A 21,091-nucleotide genomic window follows, 5' to 3' on the forward strand; every position below is an offset into this window, starting at 1 on the left:
AATAGAATGCGATTTGGCAGGATTACAATGTAGTTTTACAGCAACTGTCATTGCCACGAATTAATATGCTCTGGCTGACAGCATTTGGAATGAAACAGGGGATCTATATCTTTGCAAGCACATGCAGAATTGCACAGCAAGTTAATTTAGAGATCACATTCCTTGGGCACGATGGGAGAATTCTATAAACTCTGACAGTGTTCGACTGCCAAATCACATCTGGCAACAAATTTTTTTTTTTATATAACAATAAACTTGCTAATTATGTGGGTTGCTGAGCAGTGCAAATATTCAATACTGTCCTGGCTACTGCACTTAAGCTGAAGCATGCTTATGTGTGTGTTTGTACACATGGAGATGGGCTGATATGGTACAGGAGGATATGGAGCTGAGTGGACTTGCGAGAGCCTAGTACCAGTGGTGTCAAGATCGGCCTCTATGGAGGAAGGACACTACTGGGCAGTTGAAGGCAGTCACCTTCCAACAACAGTGGAGGGCAGAGGAGCGACGCTCACAACAACGAGCGGAGTGCCAGGCGACTAAAATGAAGCAAGTTAGCACAGCAGGGAGTACAGGTGGTGCATTTGCTAGTCATCTCAGTCAGTTAACCCATGGCACTGGGACTGTCCCATGACCTCCTGCCAGCGAGCCTTGGACACTTCACGTGGCCTCAATGTGCACTTAGCCTGGCACAAGCATAATGGTGACGTCACCGACACGTCGTGGTGAATGGCGTATGTTGTTGTGTACACATGGTGCTGAGCACACAACCACCCTAATTCTGTACTTGCTGGCAGGAATTGGATTGCACAAATGCAAATTTCTCCAGCAGTCTATCCAGGCTAAATAATCACTTTTTTATTCATGCATTCAGGTTGTAATCCATGACTATGCACGCACAAGCTTCAACAAATGTGTGTGCATTGTTGTCAGAGGTGATGTAGGTGAAAGATGATGTCATTAAAAAACACGTTCCTTTCCCCCCCCCTCACTTCGCACATGTAGGTCAGCTTCGAGATTAAATCTTAAGCAAAAGTGATGTCCTTTAGATATGGGCACATGTGCTCGTATGTGTACGTGTGCATGTTCTGGTGTGTGCGCGCTTGTACGTGCGTGTGCGTTTCAATGTGTGGGCAGCGGTTGTCTAGTAGTTAGCGCACTGCGCTACAAACCCAAATCCAGTGACCTTAGTTCAATTCCCAGTCAGGAATAAAATCAGTGGAAAGCAGTATCTGCACTCGTCTTGAGCTTTCCCTAGGTTGACTCAGCCTTAAATGAGTGTCTGGCATGGTATGTAACACCAGCATTGGCTACACCACTGCCTTGTACGCTGGTCTGACCTTAACAAATGTGCGCTCGTGCCCTATTGGGGGGGGGGGGATATTGCTTTTGTTTGTTTAGAGCCAAACTCATTTTGTCTTGCGGATTTAGAGACACACTGCAGGAGGGATGACGAAACATGCTCACTCTAAACTGCGTAGCTCCCCTGTGCTCCCGACTCTTACGCGTGTGTGGTTTCACTCTGATGAAGACGAATGCGACGGTGTCCCGTAAAGTCCACCCTGAGGTCGGTGCTTTGGGTTCGCGAGCTTTAAATAAAATCTACGGCCCGGTGCTGTGTTCACCACAACAGGTGAGATAAACGGGGTAAGGCAACGCATTGCACAGGCAACCCCGTCGGCGAGACAGCCCCCGTGGTCGCCAGCTTGTGTGGGTATGATGTTATTCCATCACAGCTGCACAATATGGTGCGCGGATAATTTACCGCACCGTGCCGCCTGCCATTGCTGTTAAAGAAGGCGATTGTGTGCCGGTGTGATGGCATTTGCCAGTTAATGCTGCCAGCTGCCAAGCCCGAGGATGTCGTAAATTGCTACACACAATTAATTTGTGAACATGGTGCGATTCAAAAAACTCCATTGTGATTGTTTTGCAAGCTCAAAACTAATGTCGGTCAGCTTGCGACACACATAATAGTATACAGGAGGTCATGGGTTCGATCCCGACCCTGACACCTGTATATCTGGAGTTTGCGTGTCTATCTCTCCCCGTGGTCGCGTGGATTTTTCTCCTTGTCCCCGGTGTTTCCCTCCACATTTAGAAACATGCGCTTAGATTATTTGGCTGCTATAAATTTCCAGATGATAAACCACTTCGTTGAGAAAAATTTGTGGTCAAGTCGCTTCTGAAAAATAGCTATATAGCTCAGTGGATCTTACCTGGTAAAATAAATATATCGTTTAAGAGCAATGATTGTGGAAGAAGTGGCAATCATAGTCCATCTGTGGCATCTCATGACCAACAACAAGTCACTTGTTTAGCTCTCCGATGTGTGTTGGGGTTGTACCGCATGTTGTTCTGCACGATGTCCCAACGTTTCGACCCAGGCGCTGGGAGTTTCTTTCATTGATTTCCTGAAGAAACTCTCGATGGGCAGAGCAAAACATTCAGCATTGTGCCGAATAACGCGCGCTACATCCTGAGAGTTATACAGCACAACCGCGAGAACCTGCGCAGGTGCACAAGTCACTTCCACCTGTCAGTCGAAATCTTTATTCATCCTGGAGAAATACGATGATCTACGAAGCTTTTCACAAATGTCCAGCAGACATCTGTGAAACCGTAGTGCATTGTCTGAGCGGAGGAGCGTGTTACCTTTGGGAACCTTTCCTTGTAGACGTGGTTCATCATCACGATCTCATTGTCGTACACAGATGGGGAACGCCCAGGGCTGAATAATAAACAAAACAGCATAACCATCATTACCACCACCGCCACCGTCATCACAACAGCCTCCTTCTCTACAGCCTGCCCTTTCACACTCAAGAGGCTATTACTTGAATGTTAGTCGCTCTTGTATATTTTCACCAGAATGTGCTTCCCTATAGATGGGAAAACCTCTTTCATTTGCCCAATTTACCACTGGGGATTATATATATATATTTAATTGGAACATTCTATTTTAGCATTTGGCAATATGCAAGAATAAAGGCTTCATCATCTAATGCAGTATATGCAAATTGTTAATACAATTGTGTCTCTCATCTGCATATTCCCAGCCACCCTGCAAGTCTTCATTTCATGTATTCATTACAAATATATAGCTGCTTAAATATCGTGGCTTGTTTTGTTTTTACAATGATTTTGGTTACTTTGCACTGAATTTGACTGCACAGCATTTTCACATTTAATCAAGGCTCCATTATTTCCAAGAAGACCAAATGCATCCAATTTTAAATCGCAAGCCAATCCTCGAGTGCACAATCCAATGCTACAGTGATTATTATTTTTCCATCTACGTGGCTTTACCGAAAGACCCAAAAAATAACTTTGTTTTATTGGTCACTGAAAACAACCCTGTGTACCCATGCTTCTGTTGCACAGAACTCAGTTACACCACCACGTAAGGTCTTGGCGGTTGCATTGGAAAGTTCTGCCACGTATTTCCGGGTTGAACCGCTTGCCGTTCGACACGATGTCCATTGTGTTGCTCGACGTCAACAGAATCGTGCTTCCCAGCATGTGGAACGGAAAAGTCGGCTGTCGTGCCGAACGACGTGTGGTACAACCCGAAATACGTAGCGAAGGGAAGTCCCAAGTTCTCGGGGGAAGGCAACACAGAGGGGAGATTTTAATGACCTCACCATGGCCGTGTGGTCAACCTTATCTTCATGTTAAGTGGACGTTGCGGACGGTACATTGTGTGCGTGCGCTACCGCCCAATCCTTCCTTCACCCACCAACTCCACCCTCAGCATTAAGTTGATGCTTGGGAAATAGCACTCTTGTCTTTGCGAGGTTTATTTCTGGCATCCACAAAAGCCGGCCCCTTGTTTCAGCTAAAAAGCACTCGGCACACAATGGTGGTGGCGGAATATGGACACCACGGCTTTTGATGCACACACTCGTGCTGCAAAACATTTGGAGGGTTATTGGCATTGATTAAATCCTTTATTCATCGCCGCACAAATAGTGTATCGGTCAGGGTAGATCGTGTTATATTGAAATCGTAATTAGATATTTATAAGTTCACCAAAAATAGACGCACGCGGGCGCCCAGGTTAGCCTGGCTGCACAGAATACAACTGGTAGTGCATTTGTGTTTTCACGTAATTCAGAATCCTGCAGCTCTTGAGGACAAAGCCTGTTGTTTGATCGTCAGCCGATGAACATCTTTACAGTCGGATGTGCAAAAGTACACCACCTACATTATGTAAGAGCCAAAACTATGGAATCTTGGAAATTTTTCTGCGATCAGTAGTAGCTCTGATATTGCCTTTATAGCACAGGATAGATGCCCTGCTTGCTAGCATATCCCCGAATGGATTTTACCGCCTCATGACAAGGTAGTAACAGCACAATCAGAAAATTATTGTGAAATAAACAAATAATAAAGGATGCGTGAGACAAGAAGAGGTGACCATGAAAACTGGAGATGGGGCAGAGGTGGGGCACGAGCTGGAGCTGTGGGAGCCACCCCTCCTGGACATCTGTGAAAAAGAGCTTCGTAGTTTATCAGATTCCTCCTCCAGTGTAAATACAAATTCTGATCAATATTCCGATTCTAAGCAATGGGCCAGAGAGACGGATGGACGAACACACGGGCATACAGACGGACGGAGTGGCGAGTGTACGGACGGAACGATCCCGGGCACCTGAGGCTGCGTGAGCGGGGGCGGAGCGCAGGCGAGCGTCGTCCGCCACTGCCGACGCTGCTAACGCAGCTGCCGCCACCGCCGCCTCCACCTCCACCTCCCCCTCCACCTCCGCCTCCTCCCCCTCCTCCGTCATCGTCGGCCAGGTGCTCCGTGCTGCAGAAGTGGCGCGAGAGGAAGTGCAGCTCGTCGGCAGTGGGCGCCGCCGGGAGCTGGTGGAGACGCTCCTGTGACGAGCACGAGGACTGCGTGTGGGTGAACACGAGACACCGTCAGGGGGCTGCCCCGAGGAGCCGCCCTCACCCGAAACTTCGCACCCGCTGCACCCCCCCCCCCCCACCGCTGCCCCCTGTCAGCAATGCTGCCCCCCGCCGCCCAGGATAATGCAAGTCTTTGAATAGTGTCCACTCATAAATGCTTTTTCATGTGATAACTTAATGATGGTCAGGATGGGCTCGGTTGGATCGATGGAGCAGCGGTTAGCGCACTGGACGATGAACTCGGCACCCCAGTTTGATTCCCGGCCATGGCTCACGTGAGTAGCGAACGATGTCGAAAGCGACGAGCGATTGTCTGAACACGTGCACCACAACCACTGCACTGCCCCCCATGTACCCATTGGCACAATCCTTAACCATTGATGCCAGAGTTGAGAGTGAAAAACAACTGTCTCAAGCCGGCCCCAGGGAAGACAAAATGACACAGACACTCTCTAACAGACCTACTCTCTCACATGCGCGCACACACACACACAATCACAAACTCTCTCACATACACACACATGCACGACACATGACCACTCATTCAGTAGAAGCTCCTGCTGAGAGTGGTAACATGAAACCGCTGTGTGACCTATAACCTTCCTGGCTGTTAAGGGCAGGCCCGAGCGTGGAGTCAACATGAGATGCTAAGCACGTCCCTGAAGCACCCACAGCTAGCCATTAAAGCGTTAAAGCCTCAGAACATTGGGCTGTACCTGCATCTGGAAGAACGTTCCCTCTGATGAGTGCTGCATAAAAAAGAAAAGAAAGAAAGCATCCATGCAGGCCGGCTTGGGATGTTTCTCCTACTGCCCTGAATACTTCCCTTGGTTGACCCCTACGACTTTCCATAGAATCCTAATATGGTCATTGTAAATTTGGCTTAGGCACCACATATAAACAAAGGGCCCTTATTAAAGGGCATCAGCTGAAAAGGGCACAACTGTCTTCCAGTCTTAAGCAATAACTGTTAACCGCCTGCTCATTTGTGCACAACTGTACATGACTATGCGTCTGTGCACACACACACTCTGCTGGCAGTTAGGATTAACCACTTTTGTAAAACGCTTTTTACTCGCATAATTTCAAATGGCTACTTCTGAAACGATTAGGATCTTGGAGTTGATTTCCAAGTGGGCACAACTAAAACTATGCGTTGAAAGGGCAACAAACCACTGATGATGACATTCAGCTAAGTCCAAAGAGGTCAACAGCTCTATTGTTTGAATAAATGTAAACGGAATACTCAAGATTCAGAAATCCCACGGTTAATTGGTTGAATGATATTTCCTTCAAGCGATTAAGCAGCCCCCATTACCGGGCAATTTAGTTATGTATTTACTCTCCAACATTCAGGCACATTTCAATGCAGTAGGCTATGCAGTTATAGGGTCGATTGAGATGCAGACAAAGTCAAAGAGGTAACAGTAGTAAGTTGCCCAGCTAATTGATGTGTTGCAGCTGGGAAGTTGGATGCGAGATAATGAAGAGCAAACTAATTCAGAAGATTATCTAGTGATGCTGCTGCTACCAATGGCAGTAGCACACAAGCACATAGTAAAAAAACATTAAATAGTTTTTTTACAATACTGCCTTAATAAATAAAGAGTATATAATAGGCAATGTATTGCCCAAAATCCCTTCTTCACAGGCTGTGTGCTGTGAAGAGCCATTGCCTGAAACTTCGCCGACTATATACTCTCGCTCTCTTTTATAAGGCAGTGTTGTTGAATAATGTGTTGAGTTTAATTCTAATTAGGATGGAGCGTCTACTGACGATAAAAAACTTAACCAATGAAAGCTCTCTCTCTCTCTCTCTTTTGGGAATTGTTGATGAATGTGTTGAGTTTAATTCTAATTAGGATGGAGCATCTACTTATGATTAAAACTGCACCAATGAAAGCTCTCTTTCTTTCTGTCTCTCTCGGCAATTGATGGAGATGTCGTGAGCACGAGCAGCCAGTAAAGTGATCGCTCCCTTGCTGCAATTTATGCCTAAATAATCATACAGGATTCCCTTTTTATTCGTGAGGGATACGTTCCGGAGATGCTCGTGAATAGCAAATTTCGCGAATAATGATAATGAATTACCCTAAATAAATAACATTTCTCTCTCATCACTTTATCTCATTACTTTATGTCACTTTCTCACATCACATTGTCTCTCATCACTTTATCCAATCACTTGATTTCTTTCTCTCTTGATGCAGTTGTGTAGAGTTCGAAATGCGATTGAATAACAAGGAAATATTCTAATACACATTTTCCAAACTGGTTTTCTGATAAAAAAAAAAACTGCCCATTCGAAGTTAACAACTGGAAGCCTCATGCTACAACGTGAAAAAATGCATTTGGATGTAAATTCTGCCAAATATTCTGAGACCTTTAATATCAGGCAATGACAAGTTCAAAATTCAGTGGCACGCTTAACTACTGACCCAATGTACATATAAACTATATATTTTTTACACAACATCTTACATGTGTACATATTTTTAGAAGCACAACTACATTACACACACACATCGACAAACAGATCGGCCTCCCCTTCAGCATGGCAGACTTTTTGGAGGCTGAGTGGTATGTGCAGGAACCCATTAAGGCCACGCCTAAAAATCCATAAAATTATTGATTAAAAACGTATTATTTTTGTTCAGGACATATGCAATGACGTACGCATGAAAGAAGAGTTTATCTTCAATTCATATATTTTGGTCCATGGAAAGAAACCCTACAGGCATCTTAAAACCTGGTTTATTGCAAGAAAGAGTAAAACCTATTCTTATTTTTTATACTTTGATACTGGCAAAAAGGTCCAATTTTTTAAACCCTACAGGCATTGTGGATTCAACTTGTACCACAGGGGCAAAATCAATATGCATTTTTGAACAGAATCACCACTGGCGAATTGTGAATATTCTTTGTACCGTAAGGCAAGTGAATTGTTACGTGGGTAATGTCCAGCATGGCATAAGAAACGACGATGGCGCTAACGACCCTCTGTGGCTGGATTCACAGTGCAGTGGCTAACGGCTATGCCACTGCTCGCCACGCAGAGGTACACACTATTTCTTCGTAATGTTAGGCCAATAATACTGCACAGGGTTCAGCACCAATTCGTGCTGGTCAAGACAAGACAATTAGTCTGAGCGTAATAAAGTGTCACGCTAAACACGTGCAAGCCAGGGCATACCTCCGATTAGCATCTGCTATTAGCATGGTTGGCTACGTATGGTGCGAACGAAGTTAAATAAACATACATACAAGCATAGTGCAGTTCAATGCCGTGCTGCGTGCGGGGCAGTGCGGGGCAGTGCGGTGCAGTGTGGTGCAGTACGTACCGAAACAGCCGAGCTAGGGGTGGTGGTGCCATACCCCGAGGAGGGCAGGGAAGCCAGAGACCAACGGCGCCCATCTCTGAACACGTACACATGCGCAACAAGCAAGCTTAAATACGTCACGGGTCAACGCTCCATATTCAACCACGGGAGAGAGAGAGAGGGCCCACTGAGAGTGTCTGTCTAGCAAGAGGTCTGGTGAGGTGTGGTCACTCAAAGTGTTTCCATTCCCACATGAGAATAAAGGGGAGCGTACATATTCATTTTATGATTTTTTTCATTAAGTTTTTGAATCTGCATCTAAATGAGAAAATGTGATCCGATACTGTCAAACAATGGTTGAAGTCTTGCGAAAGACTATCTGCATATTTTTGTCTATACTAAAGCACAGTGCACTTATTGCACAGGCAGAATTGCAGGCAGCTGTAGAGGGAAATAAAATTATAATTCTACCAATGGCAAACGCGATGGCGGTTAGGCTACCTAAACAGCCTCAAATCAAAAGCGTGGACAAGTACACGAACACTGTTGAGAAGATCCAAAGTCAGTCCAGGGTTCACTTGCTTAAACAAAATCCTGCTCAATCATATTGGTCTCCAAAAGCCAATGGGACGATTGACTATAAATATTTGTGTTCATACGTGAAGACAAAAGTACAGAATTCTACTGCTATTTGCATTTACCCATAACGGCTAAGGTCATATAACCAGTGTCGCCCTGGTTTGACATCATTTGTTTGTGTCTATATGATTTAAAATATATTGACAGGTTTGTGGGTTATTAAAAAGATGCAGGGTCATGGTGGTCTATTGCTTTGATATTTTCAACACAGACAAACATTCCCCTATAGCCTTAACAAACTGTTGGGGCAAGCGCTATTCACAAGCATCTATTTCAACACACACGTGGCTTCTCATCAAACGTAAACGTCGCACTCTCCCCACCGGTTGTCAAGTCTTGGTGTTCACCCCTTGCGCCCCACAGCATCGTGAGACAACGTGATGATCAAGAACAAATGAAAGATGCGCATGCCCTACAAAATGTATCTATTTGGTGCTTAAACATCTTCACATCTGTTTTATTGCCATGTTGTTGGATGCCCATTCACTGCTATGCAGATTTACACTACAACACTTGTACGGTCTCTCTCCACTGTGAGCAGTAAACTTTTCTTGCTCAACGGTTGGTTCCACTTAACCAGGATTGACAGCACGAAAAGTTGACGAAGCAGTCTGACACAGTACTCGACATTATTCTGACTGGAACACAAAAAAAAATGACCGTAGTTATTAACTGTCACTTATCGTCGTCAACATCGTCCCATCTACTTGTTGGTTGAAGAAAAAGCTGTGTTGGAAACACAATAGAAAAGATGCAACAAAAACTGGTTTTAATGACATACAATTATTCTGTTCGCAGGGGAAGGCTGTGCCATGCTCTTATTTCCAAAAGGAGCATCGAGTAAGTGAAGCTGAGCCCACTCCCGTATGTATGTTGAACTTCTTTTGCACTGTACGTAGCCAACCGTGCTAATCGGAGGTGCGGGAGGGACAGTTCGACTCTTCGCATGTAGCCGAGTCAGCCCATCGTAACTTTGTGAGAACGGTCGTTAACGTGTGGAGAAAATGGCCCCTGCCATGGGAAAGTTTAATTATCACCACTGGCTCAGAGCCACCAACAGAGATGAGCACCACTCCAAAGCTGAATTGAGCTTTGGAGAAACTTTTAGATTAAGGGGGTGATGGAGTGATGGCGCAGGTAGTAGTTAGCGCAACCCAATTGTGATTCCCAGCCTCCTCGGACAATTTTAGCGGAGGATATCTGAAATGGCGCCAGTCCAGTGTGAAGTATGGTCAAACGACCCCTGGACTGAGACGGCACAGACGCCCTTCATCCAGCAACGGATTGAAGTGTACTACAAGAAAAAGGCTGCGATTGTTATATCACAAATGTTTCAATAAAATTCACCCTTAAATGCAGTTTTGCTGTGTGTGTGTGAGTGGAATGGACTCGATGACCCAATGTGACCCCACCCCCACCATCCCCCGTGCACACATTTCGAGCCTTCTCGTTAAAATTCCTAATGCGTCGCCGCACCACATCGCACTCCCACCTCATTGCATTACGGCACGACTTTGCGATTCCAATTTCCTCCTAATGAACTGAGGTTGTGTAATGACCGCCGACTCCTCTTGCCGACAGTCACAATACTTTGGCCAGTCACACACACATCTCAAATGTCTTCAGCTCAGAATAAGGACCGAGCTTGCAATAATCAGCAGGGGTAATTCACAGAGCAAGGGGTTTAAAAAAAAATACTTTAACAAGCTGTCTGTCCTTGTGTATCAAGCAAGAGGGGGCACTACAATTCTGGTAAATATGCCCCGATAGGAACACAACTTTGGTATAAAGTTTTGTTCCTATTCGAGACTTTTCCTCTTGAAGATTTGCCACATTCACCCAAGGACTGCCCGAAAATTGGGCAAAATGAACAATATGCACAGAGACAAATGCATCTTACCTCGACAGCAAAAGCGGCAGCTTCCATATTGCCAATTAATTCCTGCTGAGAACTAAGACATGATCCGTGATTTTTACCGAAACTTGTTTTGATTTCACAAGAATACTTAAGACATCTTTCCCAGAATTACACATTCGACAAGGTGACCGATCAATGTTCCGAACATTCAACCTGCACTCGCAAAATTCCTGGGTTCAATTCTAGGCAGTCAGCTTTGGTTAAACCACGTTCTCAACTGACATTCGAAATTGACATACCTATCTATATATATAAAATCGCAAATCTGTCTGTCTGTCTGTCCGTCTGTCTGTCTGTCTGTGTGTGTGTCTGTGTGTCGCCGGACCATACGCAGTTTCATTGGACGAAATGTGAGGGATTTGCGAGACACGATTGGTCCGTTTGGTTTTCCACGGCGGTTGCCCCTGGCAACGGGTAGCGACGCATTCGCTGCGGGGTGGACGCCATTTTTAATTCCCGTTAAAAATATGCTCACGCATTAACACGCGACTCTGAGGTAAATTCATCAAAGTTTCACGTCCTCTTCACTCCCCCCCCACCCCAATGTGTGCAATTACTATTATAGGGTCGGTAGATAATACAATTATAGCGATTAGACAGTATTATTGTAGCGCGGGGGGGGAGGGGGGTAACGGCCCCAGTACCCAGCCTCAGCCGAATGGGCAATTTAGGCGAGGCCGGAGGCTCTGCACGGTACTAGCCCTCGACACCCCACCACACTATAGGCCGTACATATTACTGCACAGCGGCCGAGGAGATCGTGGCTGGGGGGGGGTGGGGGGGGGGAAGGGGTAGCAGCCCATCTGTGTATATATGTAAGGTTATTAAGAAATATATTTTTCACCCGGGCAACGCCGGGTACTTCTGCTAGTAATTAATATAAATTTTTTAACTTTAAAAATTGCAACATTCATCAATGATGTATAAAAGGTGACATATGGGGAAATCACCTCTCTGGCCTTTTTATATTTAAGTATATTTTATTCATGTCATATTTAGACAGTTATTGCGTAACAAATAAGGTATTTAACCGCCATGAACAAAACACACCTGTGCCCAAAACATTTCTTTCTATACATATATTATTTTTAAGGCCACATGGTGTTATTGAATAATTAATCTGTTGAGTTTGTTGTTGTTATTAGTGCACCACTGCCAACGAAGTATCACGAAATGATTTATAAATAATAGGCTCACCTAATGACTGTATATAACGATTACGTCGACTGAAATTCAAATCATTTAGCTATGTATATCTGCATTTGTAAACATTGCTCATTTTTACGTTTTGATTGAACTTCTGGATTGTTGGTTTTGTTTTGGTTTCCTTTGCAGAGAAGGTATTTTATGAAGCTAAATTGCTCTCACGCGGTTTATAACTTAGCCTTTCATTGACTGCTTGACAAATGAGGCACGAAATTGATCAATGAATCCACCGATACCAACGAGCACATCGGTACACGTTTACGCACCAACAAAACGCCACGTGCACCAGGAGATGACGACACACTCATTTACGCGTGTCGCATTATAAATCATAACCGCTTAAGGAGCAAGAGGCCAATGAAGAATATTAACATGTTAATTTGAAATCACTGCAAAATCATATTCTATTGCAAAATGTGCACGTTTGATTGAAATCCCCCAGCACCTGTTTTCCACCCAGAAGTTAGTCGATGGACTGGTCACGTGTGGTTGAGAAGACTGTGTGGGTACTTCCACCTCGTCCAAGACAATGGGCCAGCATTCCAATGATCAAGCAAAAAACCTCCAATGGGGTTCATGAGCGTTCCCTCAGGTGAAAAGCCTCTCTCGCCCGCTAGCAATAGCGCGAGCGAGCAATCGCGTGGCTGCGCCTTTAACTCGTAAAAAAACAGAACACAAACACTGCTTGCAATCTGTACACCGTCTGCACAACAAATATGAAATGTTTATTTTATCTATTCCCCAACGTTCCACGTTGACGTAGCCGTGAAAGATCACGTGCGATGGTGCTCGGCAGCCTCGCCTCTGTACAACGATTCTCTTGCACACTCGGCAGAGTGCAAAGTGGGTTTCTGGGTATTGATTTTCATTTTATTTCCTTGGCTATCGTCTCCAGCCTACGCACAGGTGCTGCTGGTTCCCAGGGGAGCTAGGGTGCAGCCAGTCAAACTCGTTTCATTTTAATTATGATTTAAAAAATATATATATGCCCACTTCAACACATTTGGCAAGACACCATGCAATGTCAGGCTCATTAAATGTATGTTTAATTTGAGAAGAAAAAAAATATCAGGTTTTATTTTGATACAAAATATCCACATGCTCCATTAAATTGATTTCCAACGGCACAGTGTAAAAATAATAAAATACGTGACTGGCTGATAGGATAACTGAAATGTTTGACAGTACTGGCCAAACACAAATGCGGCTGACGGACATTTATAATTGAGATATTAATTTGTTTAAAATGGTATAGGTCATACGGACGAGTTAAATGTCTGATTTCCAATTTTCCCTGGACTGGGGCCAGATGCCATTAGACACACAATAGAGTGAACTGATATTTAAGTGTCCCCCATGCTCAATGAAGCAATGTTGATAATGCACCCCCCTCTCCGCCCCCCATTGTGATTCAGAGAATTACCAAGACTCAGGGTTACGATTTGGTTGAAGAATATACTGCGCTGAATGTAGTGGTCTCTAGCGGATATCGAGGGTGCCATGACCCTCGCATATACAACATAAACGAATTGAAGACCACCAGTTCTTACATAACCAATTATATACAGGTATCCTGAGCCAAACGATTTAATCAATAAAACTATGCATCTTTACATCCCAAACTTCGTTCCTTCACCAGTGGTGCAAACTCCACATTTCTATGCCAAAGGCCAGTTCCTCTGCAGGATAATTGAGCGATATTGACCCATTAATTGGGATTCATTTTTAATGTACGAAAATGTAATTGCATTTAATAAACTTGTTCATGGACCTTGTAATTTCACGTTCATCGTGTCACGCGCAATGGTAAAACCTTACCCAGTTTTCACTTCACCAATTGCCATTTGCAAAGTTGGGCCAACTAAAGCTATGCCACAGAGACACCAATGCCATGGATGGGATCTAGCCACAGACGATATGGGCTCAAATTATCAGGTAAAGCCCACTGAGATTTGTCCTTCCCCGCACATCCGATTAGCACGGTTGGCTACGTACAGTGTTAAATAAGTTCAACATACATACAAAACGAAAAGCATGGACGCACACAGGATTAAAAAATAAAAACTCAACTATTTTTAATTTTACCAGGTAAGGGCGACTTAGCTATATAGCTTTTTTTCAGAAGCAATCTGACCACAAATAATAGCTCAAAAATGGCTTATCATGTGGACATTTATATCAGCAAATACTCTAAATGCATGTTTCTAAATGTGGAGGAAAAAATAGGATCCGGAGAAAAATCCACATGATCACAAGAAGATAGAATGCAAACTAAAAATATACAGCAGGCGTCAGGGTCTGGATCGAACCCCAAGACCTTCTGTATACCAGGCGAGGTAGTGAACATCTCGCAATTTGTTGTGAGTGTCAAAACAGGGACTGGATAACGCTTAATTTCCAGCATCTACAACATGAGATCTCACAAACGCTCCCGATAAGCCTTCGCTGTGCAAATAGAACCTGACTTTCCAGCCTCGTATCTGAATTCAAATCTAGCATCTGAGACGAACAACAAATCTCAACAAGATTGTTGACAGGAATGCAAAAAATGGTGACACTTGAAAATCAGTGGAATGTACCATGCAGTGCATTAAAGTTGCAAGAAAAGCTTAAATTAGGTTTATATAGAATAAAATACAGAATGCTAGTGCATCGGAGAATATGACCATATCACCGAAAACGTGCCCAATCTCATCAGATCTCAGATGCTAAGCAGGGTTGAGCCTCTTCTTCTTGGTTCTTTCGGTAAAGTCACGTAGAAGGTGATACAGCAATGAAGGACTCACGGTCATCCGTGTCCAAGCATGGCGTAGAATGCTGCGCTTAAGGCACTGGCAGAATGCGGAAACATGCAGTAAGTTTGTCGCTCATTCGTACGGAAATGTTCTGCAGCCTTCCACTTCTGATACTAACATTAAATACTTTTAAGGACAGCCATTGTAGTTACAATGGGGAACAATGATTAGCACGGTTGGCTATGTGCGGTGCAATAGAAGTTCAACACACATAATGCAATATGAATCCGGCTATCCGCGTTAAATTCCTGGCCACGGTCAGCACAAGTGGCGGGTGCTATCTGAACCCATCCTGTACTTCACCTGCTGTTTTACCAAGCTGCACTGACCAGCAAGGTGATGTAAGGTAACCAATTAATTATTTATTTTTATTTATCAGTTAAAGCCCACTAAGCTGTATGCTCTTTCTAAGAAGTGACCTTGGCACATATGACAGCTCATCAAAGTGGCTTATATCATATATGGTTATTTATAGTAGCAGTCAAATAATTTTAACACGTTTCTAAATGTGGATGGAAAATCCACGCGACCACGGGGAGAGAGAACACGCAAACTCCAAATATACAGGCATTGTCAAGGATGGGATCAAACACATGACATCCTGCTTACCAGGCGACTTAGATAACATTTCGTCACTGCAGCGCCCCCATGACCAACACAGCATTGGGGGTGGAGGTGGCCTATCAATCCAGGCAGTGGATTGACAAGGGGCTCTAAGTTACTCTTAATATATTGAAATTACATGGTCTATCAAGTTTTGTGTTGAATAGGCATCCGTCTGAATGATGCAGCAATGTTAAACTCGACTATAACTTGCAGTCTTATACACACACTGCTGGATTATACTGGTATGGAAAGCCAATCGGGCGATGGACTGAAACAAATTTTTAATCATGTGGAGAAATAGTATAGGATTCTGCTTACATAATATCGTTAACTTGAAGTTTCTCAACATTCCAGAAACTAAATCACCGCATCTTGTCTGTCTCAAGAGGAGAATTGTGCAAACACGCTGGGAAAGCAACAGCTGTTGTTCAGCCACACGTGGTGGTCGCTTGAAAGGTGGCCAATGCAACAAAGTGCGCAGGGGGGTGCGACGGGTGGGCATGCGGATGGCAGGAAGCGGAATCAGACACTTTCGGCCGGTTTACCTGTCTGTCCTGTGCACATGGCTGTGCCGAGGTTGACCATGGGTTGATTTGCAAGCGCGAGAAGCGGTGGGCAGAGAAAGGAATAAGAGCAAGGATAATAATAAAAAAAGAAAAAAATAGGGACACACACAGAGAGAGGCATTTCAGATTTGCGTCGTCTCACGGAATGGGTTCCAATGCTGCGGCGACCGCGTTTGCCAACATGCGGCATGAAACTCAAGCTGCTGCTGCTGCGCATGCCGTGATTCTCCAAATGCGGTGAAATGCAATGATTCACTAAACAAGGTGAAGAGCATGTGTGCTACATCAAATTGACACTAATAGCCTCGTGTAGCGTAACAAGCTCGTTTTATTATGTAAACCAAGAAAATGGAATTAACTGCTACGGAGGAGAAAATGCATTCAGATAACTCTGTCAGTTGATGTGCAAAGTTAAAAAAGCAATGGCCACATTTGCCTTTGAGAGTGGTGTTTATAGAGCTGCACTGCACGATGCTTGTCATAAACTCTAGCATAAATAAAAAAAACCCACATCGTGTTTTTTTCCCTTCTGATCCGATTTATTATGTGTAGCGCTACACAGCAAGGCGTCTCACAGACACGTCCCCTCAGAAGGCAGAAAGGGAAAAAAGTGGACACCGCAAAAGGCTCCTCGCTCCACAGAGTGAGGTCCTCGTTAACTCCTCTGGTGAACTTGTCCACGCCAAGCTCAGCAGCCGCATTCGTGCACCCCAACAGCGACCCGTACGTAGATTCAAGTGTGGCCGCAGCAATGGTGAGTGGTGCATTTACTCGAATTACCTATCTCAATTTACGCTTTTGATTCCGACAATTTTATACCGTACACCCGCCTGTATCTTTATATGTCCGTGTTCCCTGCATGTTTGTGTGTTTTTCGTTCATCGAACTGTCAGACTATCACTGTTCCTCAACGAACCAGGAGAGAGCCGATTTAGTTATATCTTTTAAGACATCACTTGCTAGAAGTGATATTGATGTTGAAGACACATTTTAATTCGAACCAGAAAAAGTTAAATGTAAGCCCATGTTTTTAATTTGGCATTTCGGATAAGACACCAGTATTGACCATGATGAATCACAACATCAGTTTGTTTCTACCACGTGGTTATATAAATATTCACTGTGTTTTGGTTAATGGTCAATATTAACACCACCTAGAAATGAGAAGGTGAACACAGCAGGATCCAACCCACTGCCTGACACATTGTTTAACAGAGTGAATGCATTGTCTCGTAAGTTACACAGCCACCCCAGGGGAGGCCATACTCACAGACACTAAAATATTTGGTGTTTAGATTATCTGTGCAGAATTGACACATTTTTAATATCGAGCTGGTAGTCCCAACCAACGATGGCAAAAACATACTAAAGTGCATCACTTTATTTAGAATATTCCAGCTATAAAAATAATGTAATTTTCTATTTCCACTCACATGAGGGAACAGTAGGGATTGTAAAAGGTATTTCCGCCCCTTTGTGTGGAGAAATAAGCCAACTGAATTGACTTGGCAAATAGTTCCGTAATGTCATATTGCAGGGATGTGAATGGAAATGCCTTCAACTTGGCAATTGGTTGTGATGATACACGTTTCGTTTCTGCAGGGCATCTGATCGTCATTCCTTTAGTTTGGGACTCCCGCTTATATATATGATCCATGCTCTGCTTTTTTGTGACAGAGAAGGAAATATAATTTAAAGACAACCGCCACGTGGAGCAACTCACCTGCGAGCTGTGGCAAAGGAGAAGTGAGCCGGAGCGCTTGGTGAGAAGCTGCGTGGGCTGTCCAGAGGACTCCCTCCTGCACACACACAGACACAAAGATACCCCATATAGCCTTAACAGACGTTTGGGGCAAGTGCTGCTAGCGAGGTCCGAGAAAGGGCCGCACGGCACGCGAGGGGGGGGGGGGGGGAGGTCAGCACCACGCCCGGCCGCCTTTTTCTACCCCAGTGGCGATGTTTACATACCGCACCAGGTGCTTATTTGAGGCTAATTCGACCTAGGGGAGGTCCAGGACCTGTAAAGACAATCGTCACTGGCGTTGGCCGTGAGCAGAAATCGAACTCGGGTCACTGGGTTCGTAGTACAACACGCGAAGTTGTTTCACTCCCGCTCCCCACACACACACACAGAGGATAAAACACACGCATGTAAGCATTACATGCATTATTGCGTGTCAGTTAGCCCCTGAGCTAAGGCGGTCCGTCGGTACCATTTGGGGTGGTAGATAGTACCAGTGTCCACCATGGGCAGTATCCACATGGGCAGAATCCTTAAGGTGAATGACATCCGTTTTATAGAGACACTTTATTTTTGTATTCCGTACATGCCGAGTAAAGATGCGACGTTGAGCCAACGTTGCAATGCGGTTGGAACCGCTGGGCCAACGTTCCCACGTTTAGTGGGTGCATTGCACAGCGTACATTTTCTTTTCCGACAACATTATTCGCTATCAAACGTATTACTATGGTATCGTTTCCATGATCTTTTCTCATAAAAAAGCAACCTGTGAACTTTCTATCATACATATTTGTGATCGAGAGATCTACAGATAAAATACTCCCACCAAAATAACTGTTGGCAGCTGCCATCCTAGGGTGGCTCCGATCACCATGTTTTGGATACTGCATTGGCAGTGGTGCATAAACACAAACAATGACAAACTCACATGAAAGGATACAAATGTATAATAGGAGACGTTTCAGGCAATGGTCCTTCAATGTGTTTTGAAGAAGGGTAATTGCCCAAATCGTCACCTATTACATATATTTTGTTACGTGTTATGGCAGTGTTATTGACGAATTTGTCTAAATATTACAGTACACACCGCACCAGTAAATGTATCGTGGACGTCTGTCGCACCGTACGTAGCCAACCGTGTTAATCAGAGGTGCGGGGGAAGGACAAAAATCAGGGATGCGGGGGAAGTACAGTGATGATGATAAACTGTAGTAGAAAGGTTGAACATGGTACGCTGTGGTATAAATCCTCCTGCAGCTAATAAGACAGAAACGGTAAGGCCATTTTGCCTCACTGATTATCCACAGCCAGAAAATGGCCAATTGATTTTGTGCTCAATTCCAGATGTTTTTCGGAAGATACAACCCAAGCAAAGATTTAGAGTTAGGCACAGCAGATAGAGGCCTTGTCTCACAGGCTGTCCAACAAGAGTCTCCTTAACGAGAAGAAGGAAAGGACATTGAAGTTATGGTCAAGTGCGTCATAATGGTCCTCTAGTGATGTCACTGTGACGTCACTTCGCTTATGTTCAACAGAACATTGAGACGGCTAATACGATGGAGTGCCTGACGCCGATTCCATTTTCTTTCAAACTCATATCGGACACCACGGGATACGCATGTCACAAACCACTGTTATCCATAAAACAAAGGGGTGGGGAACCGAGGGCCTTCGAGTCACACACGGCCCACTAGTTCATTTCATATGGCCACATGGCCGCACGAGGCCTGCCATCCCGAAAACAGCCCGCAAACGATAATAATCCATCACTGGATGCACATTAGCTGCACTAACCAGATAATAGAGGGGTAAAGTTTGGACATGGCAACGCCGCGTTTTTAATCTCAGCAATACTCAGTCATTCTGTCACTCCAAGGGGCCTCCTTAATTGGATAACGCCAAGGCGTGTGTTCATGCGTTGGCTAAACCACAAGTTTTTGAAATTCCCCTTCAGCCCTGAGCGAGGAAAAGGTTCGCCCACCCCCTGCTTGTAAAAACGGAGCCGCACGAGGTCACCAGTCAAGCAGCGGAGCCGTGTCATGGAGCTGCGAACCCAACGCCTCTGAAGACAAACGATCGCCGCTCGGCAATAAACCGAGCGCTCTGGAACTAATTCACGTTGGAGACGGGTAAACGTGAAGAACGCGATTAGGCTCTGGCATTTTGACAAAGGGCGGACTCTTTTTATTTCATTACATCCTGGGGGGAGGGGGGGCGGCGGAAGCATTACGTACCGATGCCCTGGTACAAATTAACTTTTCTTCAAAGTGTGGAAAAGTAGGCGATGCATAAGATAACCATTTGTGCACAAATGCCAATGTGAGATTAGTTTCACATTGTTAACATTTTGAGCTAACTACATTCAAGTTGAAAAGAAATCTGTTGAGTCTCGGTGTATCGGTGCGGGGTGATTCTGAAGCTGGTGGGCATGAAAAAGCCTGCCAGTTTGACGCCCGCCATCTACTTCAGTACAGTACACATAGCACAACCTAATGATCCGTGGCGTTGTGGTGAAATGTTTGCATATTGGCTGCTTATCTCGTTTGTTGCTTAAATTCCCCACAATGAGATGAATAATTATTTTGTTAAAGGGACAGGATCCTTGTGATAACATTTGGCAGTTCACCAGCATTGAATCAAGCGAGCCTGACTCTGCTGATGAAACACTGTACACGTTGAAACCGGTCCAGCTTTGCGTGTATTGAATCAATGCTGCTGAAATTATATGCTTCCAAAAGGCCGTGGGGCCGATGGGTTGTGTACGAAACAATATATGAATAAACATATTCTGTGCTTATAGTACATCAGTCACTGACACTCAATGTACTCTATGATTGACAGCTTGGCTCAGACAGAGGCCGTGATGTTACTCAAAGGCCACACCACAGCAATTATGTATTTATGAGGCCAGTCACTCATCCCCCCTCTGCCCCAAGCATAGTCAGCAACAGCTTTATCCAGCCCTCAAACCTATATAATTTCAGAGCCAATAACTTCAATAACCACGAGCACCTCAACTAAGCCCCTTCAGAGGCTGTCCATCACAGGTCTTTGCACAGAGGGCGCTATCACATTTTCAGAGACACCATCTGTGCACGCAGGGCGTCAAGAGCCGCGACCCCCCCCCGTGCCACACGCTCACACTCCTAAACTTCCCCCGCGATGTGCCCGCAGCTGCCGTCATGGCAGGCAGACAGATACGCATCGGTAAAAGATTAACCCAACCTTCTCCTAGTCTACATTTCATGGGCTATTTTATCACCCCGGGGTTACTGTTTACAGGACCAAATCAATCCTCTAAAATATTAAGTTACTTCCAGTTGGAAGATAAATTATGGCGGGGGGCAATGTGCTATAGTTTTTTAGCCATTTCATGATATAGTTGT

The 21,091-nt window shown here is 44.7% G+C and overlaps 1 protein-coding gene across 8 annotated transcripts in view; it reads right to left on the reverse strand.

The window, feature by feature from the left end:
- The window catches only part of LOC144726652 (microtubule-associated serine/threonine-protein kinase 1-like), a 287,826-nt gene that overhangs the window by 42,204 nt on the left and 224,531 nt on the right, over window positions 1-21,091 (reverse strand). For 6 of the 8 annotated variants that reach the window (XM_078605398.1, XM_078605397.1, XM_078605404.1 and 3 more), the window contains 5 exons: window positions 17,688-17,763; window positions 8,256-8,331; window positions 5,631-5,663; window positions 4,655-4,899; window positions 2,656-2,731 (listed from right to left, as the gene is read on the reverse strand). In XM_078605398.1, the coding sequence (XP_078461524.1) occupies window positions 2,656-2,731; window positions 4,655-4,899; window positions 5,631-5,663; window positions 8,256-8,331; window positions 17,688-17,763 (506 nt within the window). The remainder of the gene's footprint in view (window positions 1-2,655; window positions 2,732-4,654; window positions 4,900-5,630; window positions 5,664-8,255; window positions 8,332-17,687; window positions 17,764-21,091) is intronic. The other 2 variants (XM_078605400.1, XM_078605399.1) reach the window with 2 other exon arrangements.

The sequence above is a fragment of the Lampetra planeri genome, chromosome 24 (assembly GCF_965212315.1).
Source record: "Lampetra planeri chromosome 24, kcLamPlan1.2.h2, whole genome shotgun sequence".
NCBI lineage: Eukaryota > Metazoa > Chordata > Hyperoartia > Petromyzontiformes > Petromyzontidae > Lampetra > Lampetra planeri.